Source organism: Protopterus annectens, chromosome 14.part0 (assembly GCF_019279795.1).
Source record: "Protopterus annectens isolate FY-2018-M chromosome 14.part0, PAN1.0, whole genome shotgun sequence".
NCBI classification, from domain to species: Eukaryota; Metazoa; Chordata; order Ceratodontiformes; family Protopteridae; genus Protopterus; species Protopterus annectens.
Window position 1 is genome coordinate 1,042,275,561 of NC_056748.1, and position 12,774 is coordinate 1,042,288,334.

General features: G+C 39.5%; 1 protein-coding gene across 1 annotated transcript in view; it reads right to left on the reverse strand.

Moving 5' to 3' along the window:
• LOC122789414 (ras-related protein Rab-7L1-like) overlaps positions 1–12,774 on the reverse strand; it is a 719,422-nt gene that overhangs the window by 163,253 nt on the left and 543,395 nt on the right. The window contains exon 5 of the mRNA XM_044056845.1: positions 9,299–9,420. Within this exon, the coding sequence (XP_043912780.1) occupies positions 9,299–9,420 (122 nt within the window). The remainder of the gene's footprint in view (positions 1–9,298; positions 9,421–12,774) is intronic.

Sequence of the window (12,774 nt, forward strand, 5' to 3'; positions counted from 1 at the left end):
ATGCAACCGCTGCACCACTGTACCATCCGAATATGAATATGACGTGCAGTAACTTTGAATACTAATTGTTTATCAGCACTGTTAATGAAGACAGTATTTGGATATTGTGAACCTCTAAGAAAGTCTTACTGAATGAAATACAGTGTTTGGAGAATTCATTCTGAAAAGTACACAAGACTTGGCCCATAAAGGAGAGACTGGCACCTGTTCAGCATGAGTTTAGGTAATTAACAGATAAAGACTTTCGTTCTCAGTCTCATTTCAGTGTTTTTCAGTTAATTACAGTGCAGTACAGTCTTATCAGTTCTTTCAGCTGTAAAAAAGAATTAACCTGGAAGTGAGAGGTCATGCTCCTTACTAACATGACTTCTCACTTCAACTGCACAAACACAGAAAAAGGACATGGATAGCTAACCAAAGTATCTGTGGATCAGTTGCACTTAGCACCAATCACAAGCAACTAATTACAGTGCTTCCTCAGCAGTCTTATGACCAGAGACTACAGGGAGACTGGGCTGCCAAGTGCTCTGGATTGTGTGGAATGATCTGCATTTGGGATCGATTTAACTCACTGTTCCGCAGTTCCACTTTGAACAGTGGTAGCTACGCTTTACAATTTTTGACTGGCTTGTATACCGCAATAAAAGCCAATCGGCATTGCAGTATACAAGCCAATCAAGCATATGTTCCTGTTGCATAGGAAGCCAACTGGGAGGCACAAAATGTGGCCAATCGTGTGCCACTACTAATTTTCATGCTGCTGCAATACTTTCAAAAAGGATATTGCAGGGCACAGAAAAGAACACCACATTGAGAGTTACGGCTGTTTTTTTCTGAATGCACGCTATCCTGTAGTTACTGAACTGTTTGAACATTCATGCAGTTCATTTGTTATGATCATGGGTAGGAGGGATGGGGTACAGAGACTGGACAGGGAGGCACCAGCTGAATGGTAGTTGCTGTGGAAGTGCATTTCGTCAGGTACGGTTTTGACTGCACACCGGGCCACTAACCTGAGGGCAAAGGACTACAATTCATTTTACTTGATTCAGGAATTGGGATGGTCGTGGTGGTGCTGCTGTCACTGGGATGATTTTTTTTCTCCCTAATTGCATTTGGGGGAATATGGACTGCTGAACTTAAAGCTGCAGATGCTTTGTTCCTTTACTAGGCTGAGGTAAGTGGCTGAATGTGCAGAGTGCAGGACTGATTAAACTTTGTCTCAGACAAGATTGGAGTTACAGAATTTTGCAGAATGTCCAGATGCTTGCCTTTTGGTCTGTTGCTCATAAAATTTGTGGTTTTCTGGCAAATTACTGAATATTAAAAGTCTGACATAGACTTCATATCCTTCAGGAACATGCATGTTAACAAATTCAGTTATTTAAGCAACTTGGTAAGTTTATAAGAGCAATTCTCTGTTCACATTCTCTATTCTCTCAATGTGTCAAGATATTAAGTGTCCCCTGATTATTTCTGGATTTGCCCCTGATTCTTTGAGAGCTGGGCTGGTTACTTTTGGAGAAAAGGTGGTGCATTACATTTACTAAATAATTATAGACTGCTTTTATTTCAGGAAGTGTATATTAATTCACATTCGCTTATTCTGTCATGACAGCAATATTTTAAACATTTCTGCTCTGATGTCCCTTATTGGATGAGTTAACTTTTTTAGTTGGGAGAAGATATGAAGGGGTTGGAAAAGCAGGTGCTAAAGAGCACTTGAATATTGTTGTGTAATGACTTTCTACTGAGTATATTGATTTTATCAATGGTTTCTTCTATTTATTGACATGTGTCTTATTGAATCTTAAAAAATGTACAGTATTTGCTAACGTAATACTTCTAGCAAAAATCCTACTTCAACCAGGCCCCATGAAAATGGTGCGTTTTCATACATTGCGAAAAAAGTGTGTTCCACATTTTGACTGTCACACACTGCTACGGTCTGTGTTTCACATTGGCCTCTGAAGAGGTTGAGACCTATGCAGGGAGATGCAGAAGCACAGGTCTTCTGGAGCAATTTTATCTTCCAGGTAAGTTTTTTTATTTTAATTTCTAGTGGGAAACCAGACAGAACTGTAGACAACATACCTCTCAGCTGTCCCTGATGTTGCAGAGAGTCCCTGATTTTGCTTTATATTTTTGGTTTGCTCTTTATAAAATTTGTAATTTTCTGAAAAATGTTTGAGGAAGCATAACTAAATAAAAGGCACTTTAGTTTCAGACTTCATAACCTTTAGCAAATGCATGCTAACAAAAAATGTCGTCTTAGCTTTCTAAGAATATAAGAGCAATATTTAAAATGTCTCTCATTTTGAGCTTTTAACAATCATTATTTTTGGCTTTATCCTAATTTTTACACTACGAAATTGATAGCTGTGGTAGGCAGTGATTGTAATAGTAGACACTGCCCAGATCAGAATGCGCATTTTTCTTTCATTTTTATTTCCTTTTACTGTGATTTGCATGGTGGGGGGGAGGTCCTCCAACAATAAAAACTAGAAATACATTACTGTGGCTATTTCTTTAACAATTCTGGTGTTCACACATGATTGCTAGAAGTGACTATTTGTTTGGGGGGGGGTGCAGTTGGCATAAGAAATCAATGGACAGTTAGGGATATCACAGCAAAGTGATAATTAATGTCATTTGGTGGGGGTATTGGAACACAGCACAGTATATGAAAGCTCCAAGTTAAATTACATTACATTATTCTGATTATTTCAATTTTGGTGGCATGAAGCCTGATAGATTTGGCAGCAGTGTTAATAGTTCACTTCACACATAATACAAAATATTGTATTTTTATTTATTTACATTTTTTATGGCAGTCGATGTTGGGTGGGGGTGACCTATAGCACTAAATGGAAACACATTACTTTGGTTAATATTTTCCCACTTTTGGTAATCGCACATGAGAGGTTACTGCCAGAAGTGTCTGTTTTCTTTGGGGGGGGGGGGGTATTCAAAATGTGGTTGAAAGGAAAAGACAAATTATATGATTCATGTAAAATAATCATTGATATAGCTAGTTTGAGGGTATGTGAATTTGTATGCCATTGAGCAAGAGGTCGAAACAAATTACTGTGATAATTGTTTCTTTCATTTAACCATGATTATTTAGAACACTGGACTTTGCATAACTGTGGGCCCAGAATACCAAGTGATGTAATGTGAGGTCTAGTGCTGTCTGTAATTGCTGGTTCCAGTTAATGTACTGCTGTTCGAGATAGACCAATAATTTCATTAGTTCCATTTAAAAGGTGGCTAATTTCCTTCTTACTCCTCAAAACTAATTTTTTAAATAAGGCAAGTGGAGGGGGTTAAGGTGGGTAGTTTTCCCCTTTACCAAAGGAATTAACCAAAATATTCTTCAGAATCTGTTAGAATGTCATGGCAGCAATGGCTGTCAAAGTATACTAAAACCATTATTTTCTGAGAGTTACGCAAATGTACTGGTGGCATCCAGTGTTATACATTAATGCCCACTTTTTTACAATCAAATATCAGAGATTTACAAAGAATGTGAATGCCTTTTGGGGGTATGGAGTGAGGATGCATGCTGTATATGAATTTACAGGGTTGATTCATGGTTTCTATTGAATAAAACTTATATGGTTTGGTGGTGGTGGGGTGTCAGTGTATGAATTCAACAACACAAAGTTGATATATGGTGCTGTGGCCATTATGTTTTTAATTTTTTCATAATGTGACATTACATGTACGTAGAAATTGGGTATCATTTTTAAGGGCAAATGATACATTAAGGAAAACTTTAGTTACATGATCACAAATGGATGGTTACTGATCTGATTTGTTGGGGGGCATATCTGTCAAAGAAAAAATTGGTCATTATACCTATGTGATTCCTTCAATGTCAAAATGTAAAAGGTAGTTTTAGAAGAGGCACATTTTTAATAGGGAAATAGGTGTATGCTTTTTTCCCTCTCATCCCACGCATCCTTGATCATCAGAGCATCTCAATCCCTCCAATTTTCATTGTGTCTACTTACATCTCCTAACAATCCCCTGACTTTCCCTGCTAGAGTTGTGGCTGATAAGGATCCTAAAGACAGAATGTAGGCAACCACCCTTCCCCTTGGGATGTGCATACCAATCTCTACCTCATACATCTGAGCTGCTAAACTAACCTCGCTCACCTGGGCCATAGTTAGGACTCCCCCCCAGCTGTGGCATTGTCCAGCAGGTGTGTGCCTTATATATAAGTATCTTACTAGAAACTCCTAATTTTTTATTGTGAACTGCCTTTGGGGAACTGGCATGTGGCTTATTATAGTCAACTAGCAAATTGTTACAAAGGGCTTTTATTGTCATAGTCTGGCACTATGTTTGACTTCCACTTGAGAGCTATTTGATCTCTGCCCAAGATTGGAAAGGCTATTGTCCAGAAAGTATGTATAAAAAGTACTCTATGTCAGAAGAAGAAATCCTACATATTTTAACAGAAAAATATATGCAATATTGCACACACACACATATATATATATATATATATATATATATATATATAAATATTTTTTTTCAGTTTTAACATGCCATGGTTACAGCGTCATGTTTTCAAATGGATAAAGCTGTGAGGTCAAATTCAGAGGTATGCTGCACTGGATGCTAGGAGGTTAGAATTGCAGTCTGAAGTAGGAGTTGTAGCTGAACACCCTGTTGTTATTAACAGAACATTTCATAATGAAATTTCAGAGGGGACAGAGATACACCCTTTTAAGAATAGGCCCTGGTGCCTTTAATTCATGTACTTTTACTGCTACTCTCTGATATTTTGCAATCTACCTGGTATCCATTTTGGGTGCTGTGGTAAATCTCTGCTCAGAACAATGAGTACAATACTTCTTTATTGAGTTGTCAATATATCAGAAGTAAACAATCATCATCAGATGAAACACTGCTTTTTTCAGCTGTTACATGCTTTGGCTACAATGCCATGCTATCAAGTGACTAAAGCCGTGATGATAGATTCAGATGTGAGATCCACTGGAAATTCTGAGGTTATAGTTACAACGCTAATTGTGTTTTGTAGCTGACTACTCAAAGGTACACAAAGATAGAGCCTTTCAAAGAGTTATTCCAGTGGCTTTAGTTATTTCACTTATATTCAGTTTTCATTATGGGTGCTGTGGTGAACTGCTTCACATTATGCTGAATACAACAATGTCCTAAAATACTTTTTTTAATGGGATATTAATACATCAGAAATAAGAATCCTATTTATTTTTCCTGATAAGAGAATTTTTTTTCATCTCACTGGATGTGTGCCCCCCCCCAACGTGTTTTTCAACTGCAACCACCAGCTAAGTGTATTTTGTATCTGAGGATCATAATATATTATTATAAGAAATTTGCAATTGTACTTTCATTGAATACAGAGAAATGGACTTTACGGCTAAGTACCAATAGTCATAAGCAACCATTGGATGCCTTGGTGTTGCCATACATTTCATGAAAAGATATGTATTTTGCAGTTTTTCAAGTTGACATGCTCACAATGTATCTGAATCATATTACTGGTATACTCTTAAGAAAGAAGAAGCCAAAATAACGCTGTTTGCTAAGAAAGTAAAATTTTCTGTCATTTCCATATGTTATGACAAGGTACTCACATTTTTCATGCTCTGAGAGGAATACACATGTTTGAGATTCTGTTGTCTACTTTCCTTAAAAGCTATTAGTCTGTGCAAAACAAAAGTAAGAATAATTAGGGGATTTGACCTGAAAATTTCACAGGAATATCTTAAGATAGTAAGGAGATATTCCCAAGGATTCAGAGAAGTCCGCTCCAGCTGTGCTAATTGCGCAATGTGGGTTGGTCACTTGGTGCAACTGAGATGAATTTCGGATTCAGAGACATGGTAACATGACACTGAGAAACACCTCATTGGTGGCGGCTCACTACCAAGTCTCTCTAATGAATGTTATACTTTCAGTCCTGAATCTGCTAGGGCACTTCAAGCAGATTATGCATTACATTAGCAAATGGACTACAACACACACACAAAACACACAAATCATTCAGCCTCTTTCATTCCCCTGTATACACACACAGACAGACACACGGTTGGGAGGGTGGCCTAATGGTTAAGGTGTTTGCCTTACAAACACAAGGTACAGGGCTTGAATCTCACAGAGGATAATTGGCTAGGCTTAAAATGGCTCGCAAGGGCAGTTAGCCTAGTACTAATCTATGAACCTATGAACACACATCCCCTATGGCTCATCTGTGCTTAGCTGCACAGTGAATACTCCTACAGAAGAAATGGGTGAATGCCATCTTTTGATAGCATTCACTTGTTCCTACTGGAGTAAAATTTTACTTGGCCAAGCATTCAGGTGCTGTGAACATTTCCAGGAGCACATAGTTAATTATTATTAGCCAATCCCAGGACTGCTGTATTAGCATGCGGCTTGCCCAGCAATATCTCTCTTTGCACTAAGGCTACAGAGAGGGAAAAATCTCAATGACTAAGAGTTGCCTCTGTATCAGAAAGGTTTACAATGATGTGGAAGCCTTTCTGAATTCCTCCCCCCACTGTCATTGGATGTTAGGGGAGAATTCAGGTCATAATAGCCTTTGTAAACTGACAAAATTAAACTTTTACACACCAGTCAGCTAAAAACAAATGTAAAACTTTCAGTTCTCTTCAGATTAAAATAAAGAGAAACTATGTTTGTGTCTTTCAGCTTTTCCCGGTTAGGGGTCGCCACAGTGGAACTCCGGTCCACTAATGATTGGTAGTTGATTTTTACGTGCAGAGTTACCAGCCCTGACGCACAACCTTCAACGAAGGTATGCCCATTCACGCATGTCTCCATGCAGAAGACGCTCTAGCTGAGAATCGAACCGGACAGCGTCTTACTGTGAGGTGACAACGCTACCGCAGCACCAAATAAATATATAATGCTAGCATCATTCAGACCTAAATTACTGTATGTTTCTGTACAAAAGTGAACTTTTCATTCTTTGTATGTGCTGAGGCAGAAAATCATGACCATAAGAAAATTATTATTTTTTTTACTAAACTTCAAAGTGCCCAATTACAAAAGACTTGCTCTTGATGAAGTTACATACTCTTGTGTTAGTCTGCTGTCTGTTAGACAGGCCTTACACTGGAGTAAAGTACTTACATTATGGGCAAGTCTTTTGGAATTTGGCCTTTGGCTTCTTATATAAAAAAATGGGAACCTTTCCCAACAAAAAGCATACCTTTCTTCTTCCAACTTGCATTCCTTATGGATAACCTTGTGTGTTTTCCTCCTCTGCTTGCTATTCCACCTTTTCTATCTTTATCATCTCCCACTTCTCTCCAGATTCATATGATGAACTGGGTTGGCATTTTGATGTGCTGGCCTTCCATGGGCTGTCTGCCATCATGCTAGTGGCTGTGATGTGATGCTTCCCTGCATGCATGAGCAGACATAGCCTTGGGCACACAGACATACTTTGCCAGTATGGCACCCTTACTGTACCTTCCTATGCTATTTATCCACATAATGCAGCTCCACTAATTTACTATGCAGTCCTTTCCTTAGACTTCCAGAATTATGCAAGCTATGAAACATATCTAAGCAGCTACCAACTGTGCCACCCTACAATGTTTAGTGCTGTGCAGGTGCAAAGCTTTTGTATTTGAATCCCTGTCTGTATCAAAAAGAAAGCTGATGGCATAGCTGTATTGGGAATTTACAGACATTAGAAAACAGTTACATGAGAATTATATGAGAGCGGATTCTGCATTATTATTATTTTGAAATCACATCTATTTCTAAATATAACGAAAATAGATTGGATAGATGTTGCTGGCCTTGCAAATCATGTCTGACTAAAAAGAACATTTCTCGGTTTGCTTATAAATGACAAAACTGAATTGTTTTATACACTTAAGACTAACAGCAACTCACATTTCAGTTCATGTTATTGATCCCTTTTACAAATGGAAGATTAATAGCAGCTTACATTTTACTATTTGTCATGGTTACCAATCCTTTGGCAACAGAATTTTTTCTTTCTTGTTCTCTCTCTCTTTGATGACATACAACTTCTCTCCAATAATATCATGCCAAAGATACACAAAGTATTGACCCAAAACACCAAACACTGCAGCAGTGCATTTTTCTTTTTATTGGACAAGTGAAGTTTGAGGAATTTATTTTTAACCACCCAATAATACCTTGCTGAGGAAGCCCCCACCCCCCCACACACAGATACTCCCTGAACTTCTATACACCAACTCAAAGAAGGGGAAAATTCTCCCAAAAGGGCATCATTACCAGCTCAACTCACTGACAGTGATTTCTTATGGGGTGGGTCCCATCCTCATCAGGTTGAATTTCAAGCAAATGAGGCCTGAAAAATCTCTCTCTCTGTCCACCCATAAAGCACATGACTGGAAGCATGGACATGCATCTTCCATTGGTGACATTGCATGCCATATGCTACAGTGGGAGACTGGGGCTAGGATGATTAACATATCCTTTCTCAAAATGTAACTGTGGAATCTTGCCACCACATCCTTCCTCTTGCTAGAAAGAATTAATGGGCATGACTGAAAAGTTAAGAGGGTGTCAGAAGTGATGGATCAGTAATTATGAACAAATTTGAAAAGGAAAGTTAAAAAAAACTAAACTATTTTTAGTTAGTACTGCTGTGTTTTAATGTAGTATGGTATGCAAATGATATCACGGTTCATTCTAGAAATTGTTTTATATTTTTCATTTAACATTGGTGCCCTTTTTTATAAACAAATAAACAGGCTTTCTTAAGTTATTGACTGTGACCACAAGATATTCAGTCATGGAAACTCATGTCAGATAATTTTCTGATACGGCAGTCACTGATTCAGATGGATATCATTCACTTTCCTTTACATCCTGTTTCTTAGGTAGCAACATCTGTGGATAAGGAAAATCTGATTACTCTTAATATCAAGGGGAGTTCAGGCTTTAGCTGTCTTATCAAACTGTAGGCTTCATCTGGAAGAAGGTTATGTAATATCTGCACCTTTCTCTGTAAAGCTCTTCTGTTTCTCTCTGCCCTCCTCTTCTGTCATTGCAAAACCCTAAACTTTGTTCTGAACAGGGAATAAACATCTAGAACTGACAACAGACTGCCTTTTGACCTTCTAATCAGTCAAAGACTACAAGCAAAGCTATCTCATACCAGTTGTTTCTTTACAAGTAATAGATTAATTTTAAAGAAAAACATTTTAGGATATTAGGTAGCTCATTTAGGTAATACAAGCTTACATTTTAGCAGTACGTGTTTTACCTGACAGATTCTTCAATTTGTATGTTCTCTTTAACAGAAATCTCCTTCCAGCTGCCAAAGTTATACTTAGTACAAAATGTTGCTATTGTTTCCTTCTCCACAACTTGGTTTGGTAAATCACACTAAAAAAAAAAAAAAAAAAAAAAAAAAAGGTCAGTGGGTCTTACCATTTGAACATTATTGTAAACATCATGACATCATTAGTACTAACAAATATAATACCAAGGTGGGGACTATGCCTGTAAAATGAGATAAAAACACCACCATTATTCTAATTTTAATCAAACATCTACAGAAAGAGTATAGAAACACTTGCTTAAGTAGATTTTCCAGTTTTCAATTTATTGTATAATATGCAGATTTTACTTAACCAACAGTTGATTTCTTTTTCCTCATACTTAAAAATGTTTTATTACCTTTGTTTTTTTAATTCTGTTACTAACAGTGCTTTAAATAATACTTTATTTGCATTACAACTGAGTTTTCTGTCTTGTATCTTAAGATTGCATCCTCTTGTTCTCATCCATCTAGTTTTTAATGATGGTATCTGTCACTTTCCTACTTTGGACACAACAGAAGAGTCTTCATAGGTACTGTTCAAATAGTTTTATTATATACAAACACATCACAATATAAGTTTACTGACTAACTTAAGTAACTTATATACAAACTAACTAGTGCAATCATACATGCATACACATAGTGGTGTGTTGTATAGACACAACACTTTGTCACAGAAGCTGACTCAAGTACAGAGCCATATTGAATTGTTTGTATCAAGGGCATAACTAGAGTTATTTGAAGTGTCTAGTACATCAGAAAATCTTGTGTGTGTGTTCTGCCCTCTAACTCTACCATTTTTAAAACAACTCTTCTTGAAAAGTCTCGTACTCAGCCAGCCTTTTCTTCATTTCAACCTCTGAATTTTGCAGTTTTATCAGTTCTTCTGAATAGCTATTTAAAACTTCTTCTATTTATGTCCTTTTTTGTGTGAACTGATATATGTCCTCAATGTTTCACTTATTTCAATTGGCTCTGAGTACATCCGATTTATTTTTTCCTCTAAATTGCTGGAAGCCATCTCTTGTACCACAGCTGCAGCTTGAATTAGAAGTTATGTACTCACCATAACGTTCCATCTGAGTAGGTGTATTCATTTGTCTGCAACCTGTGGGTTATGGATCCGATATCGGATCCGAACCGGCATGGTTTACCAGCTATGGATCCAAGCTCTCAGCTCCTCCCCTCACCCATAATGCCCTGCTCTACCCTCATGACCTCAGATCGAGTTTGCCAACAGCAAGAACACCCTGAAAAGGGTAACACATAATATGCAGGAAACTGAAAGGCCAGGGGGATAGGAGGGCGGGATGGTTGCAGACAAATGAATACACCTACTCAGATGGAACGTTATGGTGAGTACATAACTTCTAAATCTGAAGTAGGAGATTCATTTGTCTGCAACCTGTGGGACAGAGTCCCCAGCTACCTGAATCTTGGGCGGCCATCATGGAAGGAGCACCGCGGAGCCAAAGGATGCTCTACCCCTAGATGCAAGATCCAACTTGTAGTGGGAAATAAAAGTATGAGATGAAGCCCACGTGGCTGCTGCACAAATATCATCTAGAGGAATCCTAGCCTTAAAGGCTGCCGAGGTAGATACTGACCGGGTTGAATGGGCGTGTACACCCTCCGGTGCGGGCCTTCCTGAAGCTTGATAAGCCAATAAGATACATTGTGAAATCCAGCGAGACAGAGAGACTTTAGAAATTGGCTTGCCCAAATTAAATTTAGCAAAGGAAATGAACAACTGGTCGGATTGCCTATGACCAGCCGTTCTGTTTAGATAAAATCTAAGTTGCCTGTGAACATCTAAGAAGTGAAGCTTGTATTCACCTTTGTTTTCATATTTAGAAAAGAAAACAGGGAGGTTAATGGATTGATTAATGTTTGCTTCAGAAGCTACTTTAGGAAGAAAGGACGGGTTGGTCCTGAGGTAAACACGGTCCGGATGAAAGACAAAGTAAGGAGGTTTAGCTGATAATGCTTGGAGCTCTGAAACTCTCTTGGCCGATGTAATGGCTACTAAAAAAGCAGTCTTGAAAGACAAGAATTTGAGATCTACCGTAGCCGCTGGTTCGAAGGGGGGGGGTGGTCAAGGCCTGGAGAACTAAGGAAAGGTCCCAGGGAGGAACCGCTTGTTTTACAGGGGGCCTGAGAAGGAAAGTACCTTTAAGGAAAATTTTACACAACTTGGCTGACATAAGTGGACTAGAGTCATGACCAATGTGATAATGTGAAATTGCCGCAAGTTGTACTTTGACTGTGGAACTGCTGGCACCATCGTTAAAAGAGTGGTTAAGAAATCAAGCACTAAAGGGAGAGGAACTGTGAAGGGATTCAGGCCTTGCCGCTCCGCCCACAAAGAAAACCGTTTCCACTTGCTGCGGTAGACTTTCCTAGTGGACGGTTTATGAGCTGCCACCAGGATCGCCTTAACAGGGGACGAAATACCGGGAGTCCTGATCAAGAGTGGAACTGGAGCAGCCAAGCGGTCAGCTTCAGGTTGTCCAGGTTCGGAGGAGATAGGCAGGATGGATGAGATATCAGATCCGGAATGGGATCTAGAATCCAAGGAGGATTCACCGAGTGAGACCTTAGGAAGGGGAACCAGATCTGTCGAGGCCAAATCGGAGCAATGAGAATCATTCTGCAACCCACCGAGAGGCTTTCTGAAGAACTTGGAGCATCAGAGGCAAGGGTGGATAAGCATACAGAAGACCGGGTGGCCAAGCATGCACCAGAGCGTCTCTTGGGAACCTCCTGGAGGAGGTATCAGAGCGAAAAAACTGTCGCACTTGGTGTTTGAGGGAGAGGCAAAAAGATCGCATGAAGGAGTTCCCCACCGTGCGAATATGCGTTCCGCTACTTGAAAATTGAGAGACCACTCATAAGGGGTCAGAATGGTGCGACTGAGCTTGTCCGCCAGGATGTTGGACCGACCCGGAATGTGCGTTGCTATTAGAAAGCGGTTGGTGGAGATTGCCCATTCCCAAACTCTCATGGCTTCTCGACAAAGAGGGTAAGACCTCGTTCCCCCTTGCTTGTTGATGTACCAGACAACAGACATGTTGTCCGATTGAATCGCAATTGTTCCCAAGGGAAGAAAGTCCTGAAGTGCTAGCAACACTAAGAGCACTGCTCTCATCTCTAGAACGTTGATATGCAGTAAGGTCTCTGAATCGTTCCACGTGCTTTGGACGGTCCGGCCATAAAATGCCCCCACCCGAGGCGGGAGGCGTCCGTGGTCACCGTGGCGAGAGGGGGAGAAGCACAAAATGGGCGGCCTCCGTGGAGATCTGGGGAGTGAAGCCACCACAGGAGGGACCGCTTGCAAGCCTTGCTGATCGCAATGGGATGATGCATAGGAAGAGCAAGGTATGACCACTGTACTAAGAGAGTCCACTGGAGGATGC